This window comes from Zootoca vivipara, chromosome 5 (assembly GCF_965207765.1).
Source record: "Zootoca vivipara chromosome 5, rZooViv2.hap1.1, whole genome shotgun sequence".
Lineage (NCBI taxonomy): Eukaryota > Metazoa > Chordata > Lepidosauria > Squamata > Lacertidae > Zootoca > Zootoca vivipara.
Genome location: NC_142588.1, coordinates 58228146 through 58254910, shown reverse-complemented (window position 1 = coordinate 58254910; position 26765 = coordinate 58228146). Strand labels below are relative to the sequence as shown.

At 42.7% G+C, this 26765-nt stretch overlaps 2 protein-coding genes across 5 annotated transcripts in view; both read left to right on the top strand.

The window, feature by feature from the left end:
- Nucleotides 1-6324, top strand: part of LOC118094091 (nuclear body protein SP140-like protein) — a 39987-nt gene extending 33663 nt beyond the window's left edge. For 2 of the 3 annotated variants that reach the window (XM_088669699.1, XM_035134145.3), the window contains exons 9-14: nt 895-1060; nt 1935-2033; nt 2294-2404; nt 3656-3798; nt 4152-4199; nt 4972-6324. In XM_088669699.1, coding sequence (XP_088525825.1) covers nt 895-1060; nt 1935-2033; nt 2294-2404; nt 3656-3798; nt 4152-4199; nt 4972-5028 — 624 coding nt within the window. In that variant the 3' untranslated portion in view covers nt 5029-6324. The remainder of the gene's footprint in view (nt 1-894; nt 1061-1934; nt 2034-2293; nt 2405-3655; nt 3799-4151; nt 4200-4971) is intronic. The other variant, XR_015950014.1, reaches the window with a different exon arrangement.
- Nucleotides 6325-10558: 4234 nt separating this feature from the next.
- On the top strand, nt 10559-15069 carry LOC148685693 (nuclear autoantigen Sp-100-like). Of its 2 annotated transcripts, XR_015950016.1 has the most exons (6): nt 10559-10778; nt 11039-11149; nt 12401-12543; nt 12897-12944; nt 13717-14680; nt 14720-15069. XR_015950016.1 is itself a non-coding variant. In XM_088669714.1 (5 exons), the coding sequence occupies exons 1-5, from the start codon at nt 10667-10669 to the stop codon at nt 13771-13773; spliced, it is 471 nt and encodes a 156-aa protein (XP_088525840.1). In that variant the 5' UTR covers nt 10559-10666; the 3' UTR covers nt 13774-15069. The 2 variants fall into 2 exon arrangements, 1 of the variants encoding a protein (XP_088525840.1); XM_088669714.1 differs by having other exon boundaries at nt 13717-15069.
- The last annotated feature ends 11696 nt before the right edge of the window (nt 15070-26765 follow it).

The window sequence follows — 26765 nt, the reverse complement described above, 5'->3', positions numbered from 1 at the left end:
GCGCAGCTGCACGGCGCCCCCTGGTGGGCTGGCGCCGTGGCTCCCTGCGCCACCCAGCCTGGCCATAGGGCCAGCCCTGACCAGAGCCTATGCAACCACTCACTTGATTTGTAATCACTAAAGTTATGGCCTAAATTCTGCCAAAAACCAAACCTAAAATCTGAGTCATGCCTGAATTTATTTCTAGGCCGGATTAAAGGGTCTCCACACGTAAAGGAAGTTTAAACTGCCATGGGCGTACCCAGGATCAAAGCTAGGGGGGTCACACCAGCCACGCCCCAGCCACGCCCCCAGCCACCCGATTGGCTAGCTGGCAATGACGTGGCCAGGATCCCCCCAGGAGGCATGGTCAACGTCCACGCCCCCCAGAGGAAAGGGGGCCGTTTGCAAGGCAGCACACAGAGACACCCGCGCTTGCACTCCTGCCTTGCCCACTCCTTTAATGGCAGCGGTGACTAAAACGAGGCAGCAGCAGCGAAGCTGCCTCTGTTGAAGGAAATCTGGACCTGGGCTAACTTCAGCCCACACTCTTTCAAGTCACAGCGAGCACAGCACAGAAAGTGCTGCCCCACAATGCTCCACGGCATTCATTTGCATGTATCTGACTTGAAGGAGTGTGGGCTGAAGTTAGCCCAGGTCCAGGTCCAGGTTTTTTTCAACGGAGGCAGCTTCGCTGCCGCTGCTGCCATTTCACTTCAGCCATTTCGCCTGTCCTCTCCAGCTGCCCTGCTTCCTCTCCAGTTGCCCCATGCTGGGTACGCCCATGTAAACTGCCTTTGATAGTGCTGAGATAACCACCCAAGTAATCTGCTGTTAGATCTGGTAGGAAATGGGAAAGCTACTTTGCATTTTTGCTCTGAATATGTTTTAAAAGTCTGTATTGTTTCTTTCTAGAATTGGTATGATAAGGTAGCTGCAAAACCAAATGATATTTGTAAAGTAGTATGTGATGTCCTTGAGAGCATTCAGACCAATGTGTCTGCAATAGAGGAGATCTTCTGCAAGGAGAACCTGGACGCATATCCAAATTTACAGCCATTATACGAAAGCCTAGAAAATGGTAAGTTATCTTCTTGGCTATGCTAAACCAATAAGGTAAGCCTTAAAGATAGAAAACTCATCAGCATTTACTGAGAAATGTTACAAATATATATAAAAATGTCCAGTAGCACCTTAGAGACCAACTAAGTTTTTTCTTGGTATGAGCTTTCGTGTCTTGGGGACACAAGATCCCGTAGAAGCCATACATTCACTTTGCCTCAGCCCTCTGCCTGTCTCCTGGGAAATAATAATGTATTTTGATTAGAAAAGGCCTTCAGCGATGACAGTGAATGGGCAGGCCCATATTAAAGGCGACACACTTTCAGGTCACCTATGTCAACAATAAAACCTCAACTCAGTAGCAAATAGGCAACCAATGTATGTACCGTATATTTTTATGAACTGAATAGAATGAAAGATTATCAGTCATGGGGGTGGGGAGAGTGTGTGCATGAACTTAACAGTGATTAGTTTACTTTTTGGTTGCTTTTTGTTAATGGTGTTAATATTGTTTTATAAGTTACGTGTCACAGAGCAACTGGGGTATGTGATAAGTAATGTCCCTGGAAAGAGTTTATACTTGAGGTGGATGAGTAGCTGATTACAAGAGCGAATTGAAGTAGATATCAGTAATAAGAGGCCCTGGGCCAAAATAGACTTCTGAAGAGCTGCTACCTGGGTTTCTCAGTAGTTAAAAAATAGCACTTGCGGTAACAGACCTTGCTAGCACTGTAGGCCAGATCAAGCATCGTCCTCTGTTAAAATGGTGCAAACCTTACACCTTTACTTGAGGCTCTCAGCTCTTTTATAAGCTTCAAATAATTTTAGCCATTTACAGTAATTTAGCATTAAGGTGGCAATGCCCTTGTTTTCCTAACACATGTCCTCTTTAGTTCTTCAGCATGCTCAGAATAGTTCTGCTGCAGAACCTGGGTGCAGCAAAGTACTCCAGGGAGAAATGAAGGAACCCGAGTCCCCTGGGGAGCAACAAAGTGAGTTCAACAAAAGTCTGTAAATGAGGGACAGAGCATCCTGATTTGCTACCGCATTCTTGATTATTTGTGCATGTAATCTTGCTTTCAGTGCTGTTTGTGCCTGCAAAGGTTTGGGGCAGTCATAGGGTGTTTTTTTCACTCTGACATGAATGCACACTTCGTACCACATTCTCTTAGCAGGATCAATCTAGTCATTCTCTGCAAGGCCAAAATATGGGTATTGTAACGGTTGACATACATTTCTTGGTTTCATCTAGGAAAAGGCATGCAGAATAATAAAATACAAGATTTGAATGTCGGGGTCCGAACACTGAAAGTACGCTGTGGAAGAAGTAAAGGTGTTTTATATAAGAATAGATTCACAGCAGGTAACCATTGTGTTGGAACAATATAATTACCTATACATGTGCTTGCATCTACTAAAGGAATATGATACCAACAGCAGATGAAAATATTTTGGTTGTGCAATAGCACAAGGCCTGGCCATGTTACCCAGAATGCCTGACTTTGAGAAGAAGGGGAACCTCTTGGCCTTTTCTCCGTGTCCAAGTGCCAAGGAGATGTTGGGGAAGACCTGATTAAGCCCTATGCTGAAATTCCTTTCCAACATTCATTCTAGGGCTGTGCCCCTCTGATCTGCCCCATAGCTCTGATTTGGGAGGAGGGTGTCAGGTTGACCCACCTTGGATCAACATTGGGACCACCATCCCACCTAGCATTTAAGCTTCTTGCAAAAAGCACCATGCAGCTGCAGGATCAGTGAGCGCAGAGACTCCAATCCTGCCTGGTATTGCTTTGCAAGCAGTTTCTCTGCAGGGAAACCACTAGCAAAGGAGTGCCCTGTTGCACACAGGATAGGTGCTTCCAGTGAATAACTGTTCAACAGAGGTGCTAATCCTGCTCCTTTGCAAGTGGCTTCTCTCAGGAAGCAGACTCGGGTAGCAGGCTCCTTCCTAATACCAGAAGTCAGGGTAAGTTAGGGTCTTTTCTTGTGCTTTTCCTACATGATGCCCACCCCTCCTTTCTGCCTAATGCCCCACCCCTTGACAACCACCGATTGCTCTGAGACATCCAACCTGACCTGTAGTGATCTGTGTTAGTTGCTTCAGTCAAACCTCGGTTTGCGACCGCCTCGGTTTGCGACCGCTTCAGTTTCCAACCACCGCGGACCCGGAAGTGTTTACATCCAGGTTCCGCAGTGCTCAGATGCGTAGAAGTGATTTGCGCAGCACGCACATGCGCAGAAGCGATCTGTGCAGTGCGTGCGTGTGCAGAAGCGCTCTATCGGCGCTTCGCACAAGCGCAGAAGCGTGCATCGGGGAGTGACCGATTCGGGGAGCGACTGGCTCCGCAGAACAGATTGCAGTCGCAAACCAAGGTACCACTTTATCTAATTCGTCTGATGCCAGAGTCCCTCCTAATATGCCAGTTTTGGCCCAAGACTTGGCCAAATCTGGTGCACAGCCCTAGTACATGACACAAACTTTGTTCATATCTTTTTTTTTCTAAGTGGATACTGGAAAAGACTCTCCTGTTGGCGGAACTTCTTTCTCTCTTCAGTGAAGTTTGCCAAATAGGATAGGCATGTAACATTGATGTGACTTATCTGTTTGTCATAGGAGTTTCAAGGAAATGTATCAAGGGTTCCGATGGAAATTGGTTCACACCATTAGAATTTAAGGCTAAAGGAGGATATAAAAGTTCAAAAGGCTGGAGAAGATGTATCCGCTATGGTGGGATTTCCTTAGAAACATTAATAAAGGTATGCAGTTCACATATAAAATCTGTAATTCTAATGCCTCAGTTTTTACTTGTAATGCCAAAGAATTTCAGGTGATAACATCAAGGCCTTCCAGTTATCCATACATTGTGTTCTTATGACTAGTATAATATCCTGCAGCACAAGTGAATAATTTTCATGCACAGTTGTTGCATGAAAAAAACATTATTCAAGTATGGCCACCTTAAGATCAGTAGCAACATGTCCTGGCCGAATGACATGCCTACCGACTTTTAAACAATCATTTATATAGTAAGGTGCTATTCATGGATCTAATATATTTTGAGTTCATTTTGAGTGCCTCAGAGTAAATCCAAAACATGTGATTGTTTCAGTGGGGAGAAATACTGAAGCCACAACCGGAATCCTCAAGAATGCAGAAGGTAAATAATTACTAGACATTCTTACCAGACGGTTGTGTTTTCCACATATGGCACATCGCATGCACACACATCATTCCTTAAGATATTTCTGTGCCTCCCTTTCAGAGCCAGCCTAGACGTTTTGCTGCCGTAGGCAAAATCCCCTGACACCACCCCCTCCCCCACAACGAGACCGCCCTGCAGATCCAGACCCTGCCCCTGCTGTTGCACCCATGCTGCCACTGGCTCCACCATTGCGACTGCACTGCTGCCTGTGGCTGCTTGGCAAGGGTGCAGCGGTGAGCGTAATGGTGCTGTGGCAGCGGCATGAGTGAGGCCCCTGCAGGGCTGGCAGCAGCACAACAGTGGGTTAGGGGGACAGATTTGCCGCCCAAGGCAAATGGCTTGACCACACCTCATGGATGGGCTTCACACATGCAACATATGAGGGGAGCAAATCCAAAACAGGCAACAGAAGCTGAAATGCCAACCTAGTGCTACCAATGACAGTCTATCAGTGGTGAGAGCATTTACACTTAATTACATACCCTCACCTTAGGGTCCTAGAGGTTATCAGTTGAAGCAAAAATAACAAAGTTTGCTTCAAATTATTTTTTCTTCTCAACACCATTACATATTTTGATGATGTTGATATATCTGCCAACTTTCAGGGAATATTGACAAGAAATACCACTTATTGCAACCTCTGTCTCTCTCTTACACACTCTCTTATGCTTTCAGTAATTTTATTTTTCACAGTGACAGGTGTTTTTCTTCTTCTTCTCCATTTCAGCCAGATGACCTGTGTGCTGTGCGCTGTGTGTGCTGTGAGGAGAGAGGTCACAGATAGACTACAATTCATGTCCCAGATCTTTTCAGGAAGATTGTTGAGAAAAAGTACAGTAGTTCAATTCATGTCACATTAGCAGACATCTTTATAATGCAAAGTTGGTTGTTGACAGTCATGGTACCTGAAGCGATGGTAAAATAGAAGTAAATCAAGCAGTGATCTTCATATATATCAAAGTGAATGTTAAAATATCTTCTCCCTTTAGGGTTTGAAAATTTCAGTAGATGGAAAAGTAGTGGAAGATAAATTTGGAAGGAAATTTTAGGAAGTGTTTTCTATTCTGTAAACAATTTCTTAAATTACAGTAATCCGTCTTCAGACTTGTGAGCCATCCATCCCAAAAGGTGCTAACTAGCTTGCTGTTTTTAAAACCTCTTAACTTTACCCTATTCTTTCATTTTAAAGTTAAGTGCCTATGACCCAGATAGACTGAAAACTTTGGCTTCATACCAAGCCAAAATTTCCTTAGCAACTGTTTAGTGACAGCATAATTGAAATCATGTGTATATGTGATGCATTTGGAGGGCGTTGTTTGTTTACAGGGGCTAAGAGCAAAGAACTGAGCTTGGGGCTGGCAAATGAGACGTGTGAAGAATCAAGTTGGAACTGTGATGCAAGCAAATCTGGGCTTTGCTGCTTGCACTGGCCTCATGAAACAAGGAGAGGACAGTATTAGGACAACCCTGGATTTGGGCAATGGATTTTGCTGCTTTTGCAACATTATGGCATTCTGGATTCTGTCGGATCCATCTTCCATCTTCCCATCTTTGTCTATGTAAAACTTATGTCTCAGTGTCATTTGGGAGAAGGCTACACAGGAAACAGGACAGGACCAGCACTAGACATTTTTACACCTGAGGCAAACCACCAAATGGTGCCCCCCCCCTCCCCGGCCAGGGAAGAAGAGGTGAGTGAAGATGTACATCAGGAACAAGTGGGGAATAAGTATCGACATTGGGATCTGCTACACCTGTGGATCCTGCAGCCTGAGGCAGTCATCTCACCTGATCTCATGGGTGGGCTGGCCTTGTTCATAGCGACAAATGTGTCTGCAACATCTTCTCATGCCTCAGCCTTTTCCTATTTTTGCTTGTTGCAAGGATCACTGGCCGGGATCCTTTGTATGTATAAGTATCACTCCATCCTTGGTATGTGTATGGATTAGGGTTAGTCTGCTCCAGTAGGATAACTCCTTCACTCCAATTTTTATTTACCCTTTTCCAGGGTAAATCTCCACAAGGCAAAGGATGCCCAATCTGTAAATGTTTGATGAGGAAATAAAGCTTTTCAACTTTAGTCTGGCTATTTGTCTATATACTTCCTTGCAAAGAGAGATCCTGGATTGTGTGTCTGAGGCCTGATCACCTTGGCACACACAGCAATGCTGTTGTTTTAAAGGTCACAATCCAGTTCTGACCCTCAAACTGGGTCATAACAATATAACCCCAAGGCATGCTCTTATGCACCACCTTCTGTAATTTTATCTACACCTTATGTCTTCAACCCACAGGCCGAAGGACCCACAGCTGGGTTGTAAGGCCACATCAGGTGGGTCACGACAAAACTAACCACATCACCATGCAAACCTGCAGCCTTCTATTCTCTTTCCTATGTGAGGGTTTCCTCCTCGCTTTGCACTGGCACAGCTTTGGCCCAGCCTCCTCCCCACCCTCTGTTGAAACCATGCTGCTTGGCTTTGGAAGAGGCTATCCATCCAATTTCAGCAGCCTCACTGAAACAGTGTCATGGAGAGCAGGCTGTGGTGGGAAGCTGAGAAGCCACAGGTCACTTTTCTTCTCCATAGGAAAGAGCAGCTGGAATCAAAGAGAGGATATAACTATTAAAAAGGGTAAAAGGTTTGACCAACAGTACATGAAATAGTGGCTCCCATCGACTGGGAAAAAAACACTACGGTATGTACCAACCACATACCGGTATGTGATGAGGCGCTAGCATTATTAGGCACTTTATAAACAACAAATTATGTTCCTGGAGGAGCAAAGAAGAACAGTAGTAGTTTTTCTTGTGTATCCACAGGACCTGTGAGTGCATGACTATACACAGTCCAAGGACAAAAATGTGTTGTCTTAAAAACTCTTGTCAGTTTTGCATGTGGAGAGGGGAAGTTGACGTTTGAAGAAAAGTAAACGCAAGCAGAATAAACAGGCTACATTGGCTCACTCTCTGGGATGTGAGAAAGTATTATGATACATTTACCCTAAATCAAGAATTCTGCATCACTGAAAGGTGCTTCCATTCTTCAGCTAATCTCAGTTCTGCCTGGATCTCATTCACACTTTGACCCAAGGAGGTATTTCCCCTCAATTTAGACAATGGATGGTGAACTTGAGTCCTGGGGACTGTTGTGGCCCTCTATCTCCCTAGACGACACTGCCTCCACACCCTTTCAGAGTTGGACAATGGAAGTCCTTGTGTAGGGGAAGAACATACTTTTACCGTAAAAGCTTTCCTGCAGAAAAAATCAGTCTTAAACACTTAAATGTTACAAAATAATAAAAAGAACTAGCAGTGGTTCTGATAATGCTTCTTCCCTGCTTGGATGATAGAGAGGAGTATGCAAGTAAATTCACGTATATATTGCTCCACCAGATTTTCCTTCTGGCCTCTCCAACCATGCATCCGGCCCCTGAAAGGTTTGTCTAGCAGGGGACGCAGCTCATGGACTGAAATGGGTTCCCCCATCCCTGCCACACTTTACTCAAATCGATGCCATTCCTTTCTCAAATTCATGCAGTGGCTCCCCGTCTGTGGAATGCTCTCCCCAGGGATGTTCGCCTGGTGCCTTCATTACGCACCTTTAGGCGCCAGGTGAAAACGTTCCTTTTTAACCAGGCCTTTGTCTGATTGACATCCTATACCCTTTTAAAATAAAACAAATTGGGCTCATGGCACTTTTTTTGGAAAAAATAATATTTAAAACAAGTTTAATAAATTCATCTGACAATTAATTAACCTCAACAACATACACATAGACATCCACTACACAGCGTCAAGTTCAGCCACATTTCATTGTTTGTTGACTGAACTAAAAAGTTTCAATACGTATTATGTTGACTTGTTGAGGTTAATAAATTGTTAGGCGAAGTTATTAAACTTTTTAAAATATTATTTTTTTCAAAAAAAGTGTTGTGAGCCCCATTTGTTTTATTTTAAAAACACATATTTCTGCCATTTTGTCACCCCCCCTCAGTGATGACACCCGAGGCGTACCACACTCACTGCACCCCCCTTCCTACACCACTGGTGGCACTCAAATCAGAAGTGTAACATTCAAAATGGAGCATGTTCAGCTTCAGAACAAACAAACCAGAACATTTACTTCTGGGTTTGCAGTGTTTGGGTTCCACGTTGTTTGAGTACCAAGGCGTTTGAGAACCAAGGTAGCACTGTATCCTGTTCTCACAATAGCCACCCAATGGCCAACCCAGGTGTCTGTGAGAAGCCTGCAATCACTCTTGTGACTCCTAGTAATCGGCATTCAGAGGCATATTAGCTTCATCAGTGGATGTGGAACTTAGAGCTACTACACTGATAGCCTCCATATTTCAGCCATGGATTTAACAAGTTAACGAGGTAATTCTGAATACTACTTATTACCTTCACAAGACATGCAGGGCCTTTCTCTCCCAGAAGTGGAAAGTTTAAATCTAGTGGAGGTGAGCAATTTAAGGAGACCATCTGATGTCTTGCAGAAGCTTCTGTTTCTAATCGCTTTGGCTCTCCACTCCCATGGATATCAGGCCCACTTCCTGCAATTCAGAAGAAGTGGTTTCTAATCAAGGTCTGAAGTTGAAATCAAAACTTCTACCAGCTTTTGAAAGAAGCTTTAAAAGGCCAGAGGTTCCCTCAGGGACGTAGCCAGGATCAAAATTAGGGGGGGCAAGGGGCGGGGCCAAGGCGCAGGGGAGGGGCAGGGGCAAGGGGGCGCCAGGATCAGCCCGAAAATGGGCTGCTCCAACCCCGCCTCCCCTCCGCGATTGGCAGGGGCGAGGGGGAGCCAGGATCAGTCCGAAATCGGGCTGTTCCGATCCCCTCCTCCCCCTCCACGATCGCTGGGGTGGGTGGAGGGAAAGCTGGCTTTCCCTCCACCCGCCCCACAGCCAGCAAGGGAGAAGGGAGACGTCCCTTCTAGCCGGCTGGCTGTGGGGCGGGTGGAGGGAAAGCCCCAGAGCTGCGCAAAGCATTTGGCTGGCTTTCCCTCCACCCGCCCCACAGCCAGCCGGCTAGAAGGGACGTCTCCCTTCTCCCTGGCTGGCTCTGGGGCGGGCTGTGGGGCCCCACCCGCCCCACAGCCAGCCAGGGAGAATGGAGACGGCAGCGGGCGGTGGCGGGCAGCGGGGCAGGCTGGCCACCAGCGGCCCTGCTTCTAGGGGGGCAACTGCCCCCTCCTGCCCCCTGCCTACGCCCATGGGTTCCCTACCACAGCTTTAAAATGTGCTGAACTACAAGGATTGGGGGGGGGACCCGGAAATGCTGTAATGGGGTGCATCCAATGTTGTGCTAAACTAGAAGCATACTTGTTTTGCTGGTGAAATATTTTGCAATGGTAGAATGCTGTTGTGTAAGAGAATGCATAAGCAAGGTGCTGGTAACTTTGCGGTAGAACAGATTGCACAACCAGTTGCACAACAAGTTTCCACTAGTACAGCTGCTGCTGCGTTGGATTCCTCTGTTAGGCAACATTAAAACTCACCAGTCCATTACAGTCCATGATGGATGCAGCCCAATAAGTGGAGCTTTGCTCTTCATGAAAATGGTAAGTTATCTTCTTGGCTATGCTAAACCAATAAGGTAAGCCTTAAAGATAGAAAACTCATCAGCATTTACTGAGAAATGTTACAAATATATATAAAAATGTCCAGTAGCACCTTAGAGACCAACTAAGTTTTTTCTTGGTATGAGCTTTCGTGTCTTGGGGACACAAGATCCCGTAGAAGCCATACATTCACTTTGCCTCAGCCCTCTGCCTGTCTCCTGGGAAATAATAATGTATTTTGATTAGAAAAGGCCTTCAGCGATGACAGTGAATGGGCAGGCCCATATTAAAGGCGACACACTTTCAGGTCACCTATGTCAACAATAAAACCTCAACTCAGTAGCAAATAGGCAACCAATGTATGTACCGTATATTTTTATGAACTGAATAGAATGAAAGATTATCAGTCATGGGGGTGGGGAGAGTGTGTGCATGAACTTAACAGTGATTAGTTTACTTTTTGGTTGCTTTTTGTTAATGGTGTTAATATTGTTTTATAAGTTACGTGTCACAGAGCAACTGGGGTATGTGATAAGTAATGTCCCTGGAAAGAGTTTATACTTGAGGTGGATGAGTAGCTGATTACAAGAGCGAATTGAAGTAGATATCAGTAATAAGAGGCCCTGGGCCAAAATAGACTTCTGAAGAGCTGCTACCTGGGTTTCTCAGTAGTTAAAAAATAGCACTTGCGGTAACAGACCTTGCTAGCACTGTAGGCCAGATCAAGCATCGTCCTCTGTTAAAATGGTGCAAACCTTACACCTTTACTTGAGGCTCTCAGCTCTTTTATAAGCTTCAAATAATTTTAGCCATTTACAGTAATTTAGCATTAAGGTGGCAATGCCCTTGTTTTCCTAACACATGTCCTCTTTAGTTCTTCAGCATGCTCAGAATAGTTCTGCTGCAGAACCTGGGTGCAGCAAAGTACTCCAGGGAGAAATGAAGGAACCCGAGTCCCCTGGGGAGCAACAAAGTGAGTTCAACAAAAGTCTGTAAATGAGGGACAGAGCATCCTGATTTGCTACCGCATTCTTGATTATTTGTGCATGTAATCTTGCTTTCAGTGCTGTTTGTGCCTGCAAAGGTTTGGGGCAGTCATAGGGTGTTTTTTTCACTCTGACATGAATGCACACTTCGTACCACATTCTCTTAGCAGGATCAATCTAGTCATTCTCTGCAAGGCCAAAATATGGGTATTGTAACGGTTGACATACATTTCTTGGTTTCATCTAGGAAAAGGCATGCAGAATAATAAAATACAAGATTTGAATGTCGGGGTCCGAACACTGAAAGTACGCTGTGGAAGAAGTAAAGGTGTTTTATATAAGAATAGATTCACAGCAGGTAACCATTGTGTTGGAACAATATAATTACCTATACATGTGCTTGCATCTACTAAAGGAATATGATACCAACAGCAGATGAAAATATTTTGGTTGTGCAATAGCACAAGGCCTGGCCATGTTACCCAGAATGCCTGACTTTGAGAAGAAGGGGAACCTCTTGGCCTTTTCTCCGTGTCCAAGTGCCAAGGAGATGTTGGGGAAGACCTGATTAAGCCCTATGCTGAAATTCCTTTCCAACATTCATTCTAGGGCTGTGCCCCTCTGATCTGCCCCATAGCTCTGATTTGGGAGGAGGGTGTCAGGTTGACCCACCTTGGATCAACATTGGGACCACCATCCCACCTAGCATTTAAGCTTCTTGCAAAAAGCACCATGCAGCTGCAGGATCAGTGAGCGCAGAGACTCCAATCCTGCCTGGTATTGCTTTGCAAGCAGTTTCTCTGCAGGGAAACCACTAGCAAAGGAGTGCCCTGTTGCACACAGGATAGGTGCTTCCAGTGAATAACTGTTCAACAGAGGTGCTAATCCTGCTCCTTTGCAAGTGGCTTCTCTCAGGAAGCAGACTCGGGTAGCAGGCTCCTTCCTAATACCAGAAGTCAGGGTAAGTTAGGGTCTTTTCTTGTGCTTTTCCTACATGATGCCCACCCCTCCTTTCTGCCTAATGCCCCACCCCTTGACAACCACCGATTGCTCTGAGACATCCAACCTGACCTGTAGTGATCTGTGTTAGTTGCTTCAGTCAAACCTCGGTTTGCGACCGCCTCGGTTTGCGACCGCTTCAGTTTCCAACCACCGCGGACCCGGAAGTGTTTACATCCAGGTTCCGCAGTGCTCAGATGCGTAGAAGTGATTTGCGCAGCACGCACATGCGCAGAAGCGATCTGTGCAGTGCGTGCGTGTGCAGAAGCGCTCTATCGGCGCTTCGCACAAGCGCAGAAGCGTGCATCGGGGAGTGACCGATTCGGGGAGCGACTGGCTCCGCAGAACAGATTGCAGTCGCAAACCAAGGTACCACTTTATCTAATTCGTCTGATGCCAGAGTCCCTCCTAATATGCCAGTTTTGGCCCAAGACTTGGCCAAATCTGGTGCACAGCCCTAGTACATGACACAAACTTTGTTCATATCTTTTTTTTTCTAAGTGGATACTGGAAAAGACTCTCCTGTTGGCGGAACTTCTTTCTCTCTTCAGTGAAGTTTGCCAAATAGGATAGGCATGTAACATTGATGTGACTTATCTGTTTGTCATAGGAGTTTCAAGGAAATGTATCAAGGGTTCCGATGGAAATTGGTTCACACCATTAGAATTTAAGGCTAAAGGAGGATATAAAAGTTCAAAAGGCTGGAGAAGATGTATCCGCTATGGTGGGATTTCCTTAGAAACATTAATAAAGGTATGCAGTTCACATATAAAATCTGTAATTCTAATGCCTCAGTTTTTACTTGTAATGCCAAAGAATTTCAGGTGATAACATCAAGGCCTTCCAGTTATCCATACATTGTGTTCTTATGACTAGTATAATATCCTGCAGCACAAGTGAATAATTTTCATGCACAGTTGTTGCATGAAAAAAACATTATTCAAGTATGGCCACCTTAAGATCAGTAGCAACATGTCCTGGCCGAATGACATGCCTACCGACTTTTAAACAATCATTTATATAGTAAGGTGCTATTCATGGATCTAATATATTTTGAGTTCATTTTGAGTGCCTCAGAGTAAATCCAAAACATGTGATTGTTTCAGTGGGGAGAAATACTGAAGCCACAACCGGAATCCTCAAGAATGCAGAAGGTAAATAATTACTAGACATTCTTACCAGACGGTTGTGTTTTCCACATATGGCACATCGCATGCACACACATCATTCCTTAAGATATTTCTGTGCCTCCCTTTCAGAGCCAGCCTAGACGTTTTGCTGCCGTAGGCAAAATCCCCTGACACCACCCCCTCCCCCACAACGAGACCGCCCTGCAGATCCAGACCCTGCCCCTGCTGTTGCACCCATGCTGCCACTGGCTCCACCATTGCGACTGCACTGCTGCCTGTGGCTGCTTGGCAAGGGTGCAGCGGTGAGCGTAATGGTGCTGTGGCAGCGGCATGAGTGAGGCCCCTGCAGGGCTGGCAGCAGCACAACAGTGGGTTAGGGGGACAGATTTGCCGCCCAAGGCAAATGGCTTGACCACACCTCATGGATGGGCTTCACACATGCAACATATGAGGGGAGCAAATCCAAAACAGGCAACAGAAGCTGAAATGCCAACCTAGTGCTACCAATGACAGTCTATCAGTGGTGAGAGCATTTACACTTAATTACATACCCTCACCTTAGGGTCCTAGAGGTTATCAGTTGAAGCAAAAATAACAAAGTTTGCTTCAAATTATTTTTTCTTCTCAACACCATTACATATTTTGATGATGTTGATATATCTGCCAACTTTCAGGGAATATTGACAAGAAATACCACTTATTGCAACCTCTGTCTCTCTCTTACACACTCTCTTATGCTTTCAGTAATTTTATTTTTCACAGTGACAGGTGTTTTTCTTCTTCTTCTCCATTTCAGCCAGATGACCTGTGTGCTGTGCGCTGTGTGTGCTGTGAGGAGAGAGGTCACAGATAGACTACAATTCATGTCCCAGATCTTTTCAGGAAGATTGTTGAGAAAAAGTACAGTAGTTCAATTCATGTCACATTAGCAGACATCTTTATAATGCAAAGTTGGTTGTTGACAGTCATGGTACCTGAAGCGATGGTAAAATAGAAGTAAATCAAGCAGTGATCTTCATATATATCAAAGTGAATGTTAAAATATCTTCTCCCTTTAGGGTTTGAAAATTTCAGTAGATGGAAAAGTAGTGGAAGATAAATTTGGAAGGAAATTTTAGGAAGTGTTTTCTATTCTGTAAACAATTTCTTAAATTACAGTAATCCGTCTTCAGACTTGTGAGCCATCCATCCCAAAAGGTGCTAACTAGCTTGCTGTTTTTAAAACCTCTTAACTTTACCCTATTCTTTCATTTTAAAGTTAAGTGCCTATGACCCAGATAGACTGAAAACTTTGGCTTCATACCAAGCCAAAATTTCCTTAGCAACTGTTTAGTGACAGCATAATTGAAATCATGTGTATATGTGATGCATTTGGAGGGCGTTGTTTGTTTACAGGGGCTAAGAGCAAAGAACTGAGCTTGGGGCTGGCAAATGAGACGTGTGAAGAATCAAGTTGGAACTGTGATGCAAGCAAATCTGGGCTTTGCTGCTTGCACTGGCCTCATGAAACAAGGAGAGGACAGTATTAGGACAACCCTGGATTTGGGCAATGGATTTTGCTGCTTTTGCAACATTATGGCATTCTGGATTCTGTCGGATCCATCTTCCATCTTCCCATCTTTGTCTATGTAAAACTTATGTCTCAGTGTCATTTGGGAGAAGGCTACACAGGAAACAGGACAGGACCAGCACTAGACATTTTTACACCTGAGGCAAACCACCAAATGGTGCCCCCCCCCTCCCCGGCCAGGGAAGAAGAGGTGAGTGAAGATGTACATCAGGAACAAGTGGGGAATAAGTATCGACATTGGGATCTGCTACACCTGTGGATCCTGCAGCCTGAGGCAGTCATCTCACCTGATCTCATGGGTGGGCTGGCCTTGTTCATAGCGACAAATGTGTCTGCAACATCTTCTCATGCCTCAGCCTTTTCCTATTTTTGCTTGTTGCAAGGATCACTGGCCGGGATCCTTTGTATGTATAAGTATCACTCCATCCTTGGTATGTGTATGGATTAGGGTTAGTCTGCTCCAGTAGGATAACTCCTTCACTCCAATTTTTATTTACCCTTTTCCAGGGTAAATCTCCACAAGGCAAAGGATGCCCAATCTGTAAATGTTTGATGAGGAAATAAAGCTTTTCAACTTTAGTCTGGCTATTTGTCTATATACTTCCTTGCAAAGAGAGATCCTGGATTGTGTGTCTGAGGCCTGATCACCTTGGCACACACAGCAATGCTGTTGTTTTAAAGGTCACAATCCAGTTCTGACCCTCAAACTGGGTCATAACAATATAACCCCAAGGCATGCTCTTATGCACCACCTTCTGTAATTTTATCTACACCTTATGTCTTCAACCCACAGGCCGAAGGACCCACAGCTGGGTTGTAAGGCCACATCAGGTGGGTCACGACAAAACTAACCACATCACCATGCAAACCTGCAGCCTTCTATTCTCTTTCCTATGTGAGGGTTTCCTCCTCGCTTTGCACTGGCACAGCTTTGGCCCAGCCTCCTCCCCACCCTCTGTTGAAACCATGCTGCTTGGCTTTGGAAGAGGCTATCCATCCAATTTCAGCAGCCTCACTGAAACAGTGTCATGGAGAGCAGGCTGTGGTGGGAAGCTGAGAAGCCACAGGTCACTTTTCTTCTCCATAGGAAAGAGCAGCTGGAATCAAAGAGAGGATATAACTATTAAAAAGGGTAAAAGGTTTGACCAACAGTACATGAAATAGTGGCTCCCATCGACTGGGAAAAAAACACTACGGTATGTACCAACCACATACCGGTATGTGATGAGGCGCTAGCATTATTAGGCACTTTATAAACAACAAATTATGTTCCTGGAGGAGCAAAGAAGAACAGTAGTAGTTTTTCTTGTGTATCCACAGGACCTGTGAGTGCATGACTATACACAGTCCAAGGACAAAAATGTGTTGTCTTAAAAACTCTTGTCAGTTTTGCATGTGGAGAGGGGAAGTTGACGTTTGAAGAAAAGTAAACGCAAGCAGAATAAACAGGCTACATTGGCTCACTCTCTGGGATGTGAGAAAGTATTATGATACATTTACCCTAAATCAAGAATTCTGCATCACTGAAAGGTGCTTCCATTCTTCAGCTAATCTCAGTTCTGCCTGGATCTCATTCACACTTTGACCCAAGGAGGTATTTCCCCTCAATTTAGACAATGGATGGTGAACTTGAGTCCTGGGGACTGTTGTGGCCCTCTATCTCCCTAGACGACACTGCCTCCACACCCTTTCAGAGTTGGACAATGGAAGTCCTTGTGTAGGGGAAGAACATACTTTTACCGTAAAAGCTTTCCTGCAGAAAAAATCAGTCTTAAACACTTAAATGTTACAAAATAATAAAAAGAACTAGCAGTGGTTCTGATAATGCTTCTTCCCTGCTTGGATGATAGAGAGGAGTATGCAAGTAAATTCACGTATATATTGCTCCACCAGATTTTCCTTCTGGCCTCTCCAACCATGCATCCGGCCCCTGAAAGGTTTGTCTAGCAGGGGACGCAGCTCATGGACTGAAATGGGTTCCCCCATCCCTGCCACACTTTACTCAAATCGATGCCATTCCTTTCTCAAATTCATGCAGTGGCTCCCCGTCTGTGGAATGCTCTCCCCAGGGATGTTCGCCTGGTGCCTTCATTACGCACCTTTAGGCGCCAGGTGAAAACGTTCCTTTTTAACCAGGCCTTTGTCTGATTGACATCCTATACCCTTTTAAAATAAAACAAATTGGGCTCATGGCACTTTTTTTGGAAAAAATAATATTTAAAACAAGTTTAATAAATTCATCTGACAATTAATTAACCTCAACAACATACACATAGACATCCACTACACAGCGTCAAGTTCAGCCACATTTCATTGTTTGTTGACTGAACTAAAAAGTTTCAATACGTATTATGTTGACTTGTTGAGGTTAATAAATTGTTAGGCGAAGTTATTAAACTTTTTAAAATATTATTTTTTTCAAAAAAAGTGTTGTGAGCCCCATTTGTTTTATTTTAAAAACACATATTTCTGCCATTTTGTCACCCCCCCTCAGTGATGACACCCGAGGCGTACCACACTCACTGCACCCCCCTTCCTACACCACTGGTGGCACTCAAATCAGAAGTGTAACATTCAAAATGGAGCATGTTCAGCTTCAGAACAAACAAACCAGAACATTTACTTCTGGGTTTGCAGTGTTTGGGTTCCACGTTGTTTGAGTACCAAGGCGTTTGAGAACCAAGGTAGCACTGTATCCTGTTCTCACAATAGCCACCCAATGGCCAACCCAGGTGTCTGTGAGAAGCCTGCAATCACTCTTGTGACTCCTAGTAATCGGCATTCAGAGGCATATTAGCTTCATCAGTGGATGTGGAACTTAGAGCTACTACACTGATAGCCTCCATATTTCAGCCATGGATTTAACAAGTTAACGAGGTAATTCTGAATACTACTTATTACCTTCACAAGACATGCAGGGCCTTTCTCTCCCAGAAGTGGAAAGTTTAAATCTAGTGGAGGTGAGCAATTTAAGGAGACCATCTGATGTCTTGCAGAAGCTTCTGTTTCTAATCGCTTTGGCTCTCCACTCCCATGGATATCAGGCCCACTTCCTGCAATTCAGAAGAAGTGGTTTCTAATCAAGGTCTGAAGTTGAAATCAAAACTTCTACCAGCTTTTGAAAGAAGCTTTAAAAGGCCAGAGGTTCCCTCAGGGACGTAGCCAGGATCAAAATTAGGGGGGGCAAGGGGCGGGGCCAAGGCGCAGGGGAGGGGCAGGGGCAAGGGGGCGCCAGGATCAGCCCGAAAATGGGCTGCTCCAACCCCGCCTCCCCTCCGCGATTGGCAGGGGCGAGGGGGAGCCAGGATCAGTCCGAAATCGGGCTGTTCCGATCCCCTCCTCCCCCTCCACGATCGCTGGGGTGGGTGGAGGGAAAGCTGGCTTTCCCTCCACCCGCCCCACAGCCAGCAAGGGAGAAGGGAGACGTCCCTTCTAGCCGGCTGGCTGTGGGGCGGGTGGAGGGAAAGCCCCAGAGCTGCGCAAAGCATTTGGCTGGCTTTCCCTCCACCCGCCCCACAGCCAGCCGGCTAGAAGGGACGTCTCCCTTCTCCCTGGCTGGCTCTGGGGCGGGCTGTGGGGCCCCACCCGCCCCACAGCCAGCCAGGGAGAATGGAGACGGCAGCGGGCGGTGGCGGGCAGCGGGGCAGGCTGGCCACCAGCGGCCCTGCTTCTAGGGGGGCAACTGCCCCCTCCTGCCCCCTGCCTACGCCCATGGGTTCCCTACCACAGCTTTAAAATGTGCTGAACTACAAGGATTGGGGGGGGGACCCGGAAATGCTGTAATGGGGTGCATCCAATGTTGTGCTAAACTAGAAGCATACTTGTTTTGCTGGTGAAATATTTTGCAATGGTAGAATGCTGTTGTGTAAGAGAATGCATAAGCAAGGTGCTGGTAACTTTGCGGTAGAACAGATTGCACAACCAGTTGCACAACAAGTTTCCACTAGTACAGCTGCTGCTGCGTTGGATTCCTCTGTTAGGCAACATTAAAACTCACCAGTCCATTACAGTCCATGATGGATGCAGCCCAATAAGTGGAGCTTTGCTCTTCATGAATTTTTCAGAGTACCAAAAAATAGCATCACTTCCAAATATGTGCTTCAATATCACAGCTATTCAGCCATACGACTTTAGTGTGTTTTCGGTGTAAGAAGTGACTTAAAATAAAATCATCAATGTTTAATCAGCTGATACCCAGATGTTGCTCTCTCGGTTTAGATGGATGTAACTCCATATCTTTATCTTCCTCACAACTCTTGTGGCGACTTGGTGTGTAGGATGTTGAAGGGCAAACTTGAGCTTGACTTGCACTGGTATAGGCTTAAATCTCAAGTTAAGGACAATAACATTTATTGATGTGATCTACCCAGCATAATTTGATCTGGTATTTCAACTGTACAGGATGACTTAAAATAAAAGACGATGGGGAAACAAGGCACTATTCTGTCATGGGATGTGGGGAACAAAAAAACATATTCCACGTAATAGTGCTGTGTCACACATTCTAAGTGCAAATGTACCATACCTTTACCTATGCATATTCTCTCACCACCATTTGGGATATTTTTCCTTTGAGTGATTCTACAGAGATAAGAGTTCAACCACAGGAAAGGGAAAGGCCACAGCTCTGTGGTACAGTCTCCGCTTTACATACAGATGATCCCAGGCACTCAAAACAGAAGCGTGGCACTCAAAATTTGAGTAACACTCAAAACGGAGCACGTTCAGCTTCCGGAAAAAGTTTGCAAAATGGAACACTTACTTCCGGGTTTGCAGTGTTTGGGTTCCAAGGTGTTTGAGAACCAAGGTACCAATGTATGTGTCTAAGGTGCTACATCCTTGGGAATCATGATACAGTACTACTGTAATTCCTAAGTCTTTAATCTCTCTCACTTTATCTTTCTTACAGTGCTGGTTTATCTATTGTGGAATCCCACAATAGATGATCCCACAAAAGAAGAACTTGCTGAAGAAGCTTGACACAGACAAGATTGAAATACTGGTCCTTGGCAAATTGTTTGACTGTGATGGAAAGAGTTGGGCACAGTTATCACTGCTGGCTGCAGATTCAGCCTCTTCTGTTTGCTCACACTCAGGGTACTAGCATTTTAATGGGTTCATTGTGTATTCTCCATGATGACATATTCTTCAGCCAGTGAAAAAGCGGAGAAGCCTTCCCCACACCCCATTTCCCAGATTTTCAGTTACTTGCACTGACATATGTATTCAGCATCTGAAGTTGGGAGGAATGTAGTGTTCCAATGCTGAAGCCTTGGGGGGGGGGGATTCCCTACTTCTGTGGCTGGAAAAAAATTAAGCAGGCATCTGATAAGAAAGCTCATACCAATGACAAACTTAGTTGGTCTCTAAGGTGCTACTGGAAGGATTTTTTTTATTTTGTTAAGCAGGTGAAGTGAAGCTATTCCTACCATTTAGGTTAATGCCTGAAAAAGCTTCACTGGTTAATTATTTTGGCTGAGCCCGTTAGGATGTGCAAAACTAGCTTCTTTATTTTAACGACCTTTTCCATATTTCCTGACTATATTATTGGATAACTATAGGAAGGTAGCAGAATGGCTCTAATACTCCTGCTATTCAGAAAAAGGCTGTTGTGCATACGGTATATAATATTTTCTTTCCAGACCTTAGAACAGCCGATCCACATTATAACAGAAAGCCAGCACATTCATGACTGCATCTTGCATGCATAAAGGCATGTGCAATATCACACTGGCTGACCACACAATTTAAATTTTCAACAATAATTGCATTCTCTAGTCCCCATATGAAAATCAGAAGTGAAAGTTGAAAAGAATTCCTTCTGTTCCTTGAGCTTTGTCTGTTTCCTGATGACACTTCCTGCAAGAGATGTTTGTACAGAAAGTCTGCTAATTTCGCTCCACCCCTTTGCAGTTTTGTAAAACAGTGATTAAACTTAGCACATTCTCTCCCTCTCTTTCCCTTTCGCCTTTTCCTCATTACAGGGAAGGACATCTTCCACTCAGTGGTCAGGTTTGTTTTTGTGTAGAAAGTTTGCTAGTCTCATCTCAACTTTTTGAAGTGGTGCATATCATTATCTGAGCCATAGCTGCCAAGTTATCCCTTTTTTACAGGGATTTTCCCTTATGCTGAATAGGCTTCCTCGCGAGAAAAGCGAAAACTTGGCAGCTATGATCTGAGCTTGTGCATGTTATGGCATATCAAACCACATCTGTTGTTGTTTTTTTAATCTGACCATCCTACACGCACATATGCCTCCAGTTGCTGATATACTTTTCTCCAGCAAATGCCCAAACATTTACACATCCTGCTGCTGATCATTTGTTTTTCAATGGAAATTTAGTTTGATAGAGTTGGATGTAAGGATATTTGTCCGCAGCAGTAGAATAATAACATCAGACCTACCTAGAATAGACTCATTGAAATGAATGAACACAAGTTAGTCATGCCCTTTGGTCTACTGGCATTGAATACCATCCCTAGTTTCAGCTTATTTTTACTCTCCTTTATCATTTCAGAGGACTTTTGCTAATGGGAAACTGCAGCAAGGTTAAAAAAAGAAAAGGTAAACGTAAAGGACCCCTGGATGCAACTGGCATGCTGACAGAATCTGGTAATTGGGAACACATTATTCCCAGGTGTCTGCCTGTTAGCCAGAAGATTGGAGGTTCAAGCACATCCACGGTCGGACAGCTGTGGGCAGGATTCCTGTATTGCAGGGCATTGAACTAGTTGACCCTTGGGGTCCCTTCCAACTCTACAATTCTATGATTCTATTGTAACATGTAAAAAAAAATCTAGGTTACAAGCCAGACAATAGGTATATTTATTTACATTATCCAGCGATTCATCTCCTACCTGCTCATTATATCAGAATTAGTCATAATAGAATTGCAGAATTGATGTGTATGTACTAGGTAACCTAGAATGCAATACTTCACTTGCCTTTTCCCTCACTGTCATCTGGCAGGGGGGAAAAGCCAGAATAAAAATGGAAATTTTGATAAGACCAAAAGAAACCGGAAGATTTGCACTCCCAGACTTGAGAAGGTATTACGAGGCAGCTTGTTGGAGCTGGCTTAAGGAATGGATACACCTGAAAAACGCCAAAATCTTAAGTTTAGAGGGTTGGGATAAAATATTCGGGTGGCATGGCTACCTGATGTACGGGAAAGTCCAAATGCACAAAGGGTTCAAAAAACATCTGTTAAGGAAAGCCTTGCTTGAGGTCTGGGAAAGAACTAAAGAGAAAATTATAGACAGAACACCCGGATGGGTATCCCCAGTAGAGGCAAACTCTACATTAAAACTTAATAAGAAAAAACCCCGGCCAACCTATAGAGAGGTGATAGAAGACAAGAAGGGGAACATCATTTTAAAGGATTACGAGGAGCTTAAAAAAATGGGGATAAGCTGGTTAGAATTTTTTCAGCTAAAGACAACATATGAAAAAGATATAAAAATCAGAGGAATTGGACCTAAAATAACCAAATCTGAAAAAGAAGTGCTTCAGAACAATGAAAAGACACTTGCTAAAATGTATAGATTATTAGGAAATACAGAATCAGAGGAAGGTACAAAGGGGAAATGGATATTTTTTTTATTAAATCTTTATTGTACAGAAGAAATAAAACACAAAAATAATACATTTACATACAAACCTATTGAACCATACATCACAAATAAGATAAACAAAGATTTGCACACACGAACATACCTTACCCACATACAATACATGTACATACATACATACCATACCCACATCCCACGTATCTAAAAAGCTCATATTTTATAGTGTATTCAATTTTTTCCTTCTTAATTCAAAATCCATAAAAGCATATCTAATCTTCGAGATGGGAAAATAAGAATTTAGAGAGGAAAGAATAAAGAAAGAAAATAGGTTAAAGAACAAATTAAAAAGAAGAAGAAAAAAGTAGGAGGAGAAAAGAAAAGAAAAATAAAAAGGAAAGAAAGAAAAAAGAAAGAAAAGGAAAACAAGGAAGAAAATAGAAGACAAGGTTTTGTTGACTGGCTCAACAGTCATCTCTTGTCAAACTTCGTTGCCTCCTCTATCACTTCCACCACACTATACACAGGGGTTTACCTTTCAGTATTTATACATATTGTTCTCTGTTTGCCCGTCATGATCGTTTTGACACTTATACTTTATCATAATCACTTAATCTAAATCATAGTCACATTTTCATAAATTCTATAAAAAACAAAACAAAAAAAAAACTTTCTAAATTTCTTGTGCATATTCCTGCATAGTTATTCTAAGCACAGCCACGTTTTGTTTCCCACTCCTATTTCCCTTAAGTAGTCATTTAGACATTCCCACTGTTTTTGGATTATATCTCTAGGTTTTTTCCGTATCAAGTCTGTTAATTTGGCTAGTTCTAGGTATTCGCAAAGTTTATCAATCCATTCTCCTCTCGTTGGTGTTCTTGGCTCTTTCCATGTTTTCGCAATTAGCATCCTCGCTGCTGTTGTTGCGTATAAATATATAACTTCCTTATCTCGGGGTATATCATTATTCATAATTCCTAATAGATATGCTTCTGCTTTCTTACTGTACGAGGTTTTAATTAGTTTTTGAATTTCCTGGTGTATCATTTCCCAAAATGTTTTTATTTTAGGGCATGACCACCACATATGGTACATTGTCCCGATAGCCTGTTGGCATTTCCAACACTTGTTGGCATTGTTTTTGTTTATTTTTCCTATCCTAACGGGAGTCGTGTACCACCTATAGTGCATTTTCATAAAGTTCTCCTTTAAAGTGTAGCAAGCTGTAAAATTAATTTGGTTTCCCCAGAATTTTTCCACTTTTTATATTCTATCGGGTATCCTAGATCTTGTTCCCATTTTACAATGTATTTATTTTTTGTTTCCTGTTCCCTTTCCTGTTCATTTAACAATCTATACATTTTCGAGAGAATCTTTTCTTTGCTATTGAGTATTTCTTCCTCGAATCTCGTTTTGGTTTCTTTAAATCCCCTTGTCTTAATGTCATTTTCAAACGTTGCTTTTAATTGAAAAAATTGGAGCCAAGATATTCCTTTGCTTTTAAGTTCTTCATATTCTTTAAGTTTAATAGTTCCATTGATGTTTTCTGTGATTTCTCTATATGTGGGCCATTTTTCTTTCATATAGCATCTCAATGTGGCATTTGCTTCCACTGGTGAGGCCCACCAGGGGGTTCCTTCGATAATTTTGTCTTTTGTTCTATTCCACACCTCCCATAGGGCCCTTCTTATAATGTGATTTTGAAATTCTTTGTTTTTCTTTCCTTTATCATATAACAAGTATCCATGCCACCCAAAGATTTTATTTACGCCCTCTAATTCCAAAATGTCCTGTTTTTTTAATGTCAACCAATCTTTTATCCACACCCAGCAAGCTGCCTCAAAATATTTTGTCAAGTCCGGTAAGGCGAATCCCCCTGTCTCTCTTGATTTCGTTAGTATCTCCATTTTCATCCTTGCCCTTCTCCCCTGCCAGATGAAATCTGTCAAATCTTTTTGCCACTCTTTTAAATATTTTGTTCCAATTATGATGGGGATATTTTGAAATAGGAATAAAATTTTTGGTAAAATTACCATTTTAATCATGGATACCCTGCCCCAGATGGATAAGTTCATATGTTTCCATTTTGTCAGATTTTTCTTGACTTCCCTCCATTTGTCAATGTAGTTATCTTTTAGTAAATTTGTATTTTTGTTTGTTATTTGAATACCTAAGTAATTCACTTTGTTTTCTATTTTTATCCCTGTTGTTTTAAACAAATCTTCTCTACCTTTTTCTCTCATGTTTTTCGTTAACATTTTCGATTTGTCCTTGTTTAATCTGAATCCCGACACCTCACCAAACCTCCCCATTTCCTTTAATCCTTCCACAATTCCTTCCTTCGGGTTTTCGGTCATAATAATTAAATCATCGGCAAAAGCCTTAGCTTTAAAACAATTGACTCCTGACTTTATTCCCTTAATCATTTAGTTTTTCCTAATTGCCACCAACAGGGTCTCTAAGATCATAATGAATAGTAGGGGGGACAGAGGGCAACCTTGCCTTGTTCCTCTCTCTATACAGAATTCTTCGCCCTTTGTTCTCTATAAATTGCTTTAATTCTGTTTAGAAATCTCTGGCCCAATTTTAGATTTTCATGAAATCCCATGAGACGCAGTCAAAAGCCTTTTCCGCGTCTGCTAATAGCAATGCGGTTTCCATGCTCGGTTTTAAATCTAAATATTCCATCAAATCTATGATTACCCTGATGTTATCTTTTATTTGTCTTCCGGGCAGGAAGCCCGCTTGATCTTTTCCAATTATTCTATTTAACACGCTTTTCAATCGATTTGCTAATACCCCGGTGAATATTTTATAATCTATATTAAGTAAGGATATCGGTCTATAGTTCTTAATTAATTCCATGTTTGAACCTCCTTTGGGTATTAATGTTATTAGGGCTTCCTGCCATGATTTCGGTATTAATCCTTTTTCTAAAATTTCGTTCATTATTTCTTTTAATCTCGGGGCTATCAATTCTTCTACTACTTTATAATATTTGACCGAGATTCCATCGGGTCCCGGCGATTTCCCTTCTACCATTTTCTTTATGATTTTTTTAATTTCTTCCTCTTGGATTTCCGCATTTAAGTATTGATATTCTGCTTCATTAATTTCTGGTAATTTGTTTTCAATCAAATAATTCTGAATTTCCTTCTCATCTTTTCCTTCCTCTTTGTAAAGCTTCTTATAATATTAAAATGGGATCAAGATCTGGGTTATGAAATAGAATATGAAAATTGGAAAAAAATTCTGGACTAAAAATAAAAATTTAGTGCTTGCTTCGCCTTAAGAGAAAATTACATGAAGATGCACCACAGATGGTACCTGGTACCTGAAAGATTGGCAAAAATGAACAACTCACTTAGTAATAAATGCTGGAGGTGTAATGGTATGATCGGTAGTCTATTTCATATGTGGTGGTCATGCCCAATGATTAAAATGTTTTGGGACCTAATTCATGAAGAGATTAAAAAACTAATAAAAACATCATTTGTTAAGAAAGCAGAAATATATTTATTAGGCATCCTAATATAACAACATACCCAGTGAAAAGTAAACATCTTCATGTACGCATCAACAGCTGCGAGATTATTAATAGCGAACAAATGGAAAAGTACAAATATTCCAACAAAGGGGGAGTGGATCGATAAATTATGTGAATATTTAGAATTAGCAAAATTGACAGATATAGTTCATCACAAATCTAAAGCTAAAATAAAAAAAAACAATAGGAGTGTCTAAATGAATATTTAGGGAAACAAGGTCTGGGAGCAAAAATCTGGTTGTGTTTAGAATAACCTTGCAGGAATAGGAAAACCGGAGAACATAATATTCATGATGGAAAATAAATTAAAATGAGAAAAATAATAAAAAGACAGATTAATTTTATGCATGCTGAGTTAACCACTGTATGGAGAAGCGGTGGAAGTCGCAAATTGCTATTCTGCAATGTACCGGTATTTCTCTTTTTCTTTTTCCCTTTTCTTTTGCTTCTTCTCTGTTTTACCTCTATATTTCTTGTGTGGAGTAATTCTTTTCTTTTCTTTTTCTTTCTTTTTCCTTTTCCTTCTTTATGAAAATTGATGTATGTTTACTTCGAATAATTGTCTATGATACAATTGGTTGGTATGTATTTTTTCCCCTTTATTTATTTGATTATGTATGCTTCAATGGATCTTATGTACATTTTTATTTGAATTTATTAATAAAGGGTTTTTAATTTTTTTAAAAAAGTATTCTGCAGTGCAAGACAATACTCCACCTGCCTTTTCCCTCACTGTCAGGGGATCTTAAAAGTGATAAAGTTGGTGGTAGATATTTTTCAATGCATGTTAAAGTGTGGTGATGTCATACATTATGCATTTTGTGTTTTTATGCTGTAAACTGCCCTGTGATTGTTGGATGAAGAGTGGCATAAATTAAATTTACTTGCATTTTGTTGTTGTTTAGTCGTTTACTTGTGTCCAACTCTTCGTGACCCCATGGACCAGGCACTCCTGTCTTCCACTGCCTCCCGCAGATTGTTCAAACTCATGTTGGTAGCTTCGAGAACACTGTCCAACCATCTCCTCCTCTGTCATTCCCTTCTCCTTGTGCCCTCAATCTGTCCCAACATCAGGGTCTTTTCTAGAGAGTCTTCTCTTCTCATGAGGTGGCCAAAGTATTGGAGCCTCAGCTTCAGGATTTGTCCTTCTAGGTTTGAT

Bases quoted from the DNA above. Each gene is read 5' to 3' on its own strand.
- LOC148685693 (XM_088669714.1), top strand. From the start codon at position 10,667: ATGTCCTCTTTAGTTCTTCAGCATGCTCAGAATAGTTCTGCTGCAGAA. The intron at 12,544-12,896 runs GTATGCAGTTCA...TGATTGTTTCAG, and splicing joins CCTTAGAAACATTAATAAAG to TGGGGAGAAATACTGAAGCC. The intron at 12,945-13,716 runs GTAAATAATTAC...TCTCCATTTCAG, and splicing joins AATCCTCAAGAATGCAGAAG to CCAGATGACCTGTGTGCTGT.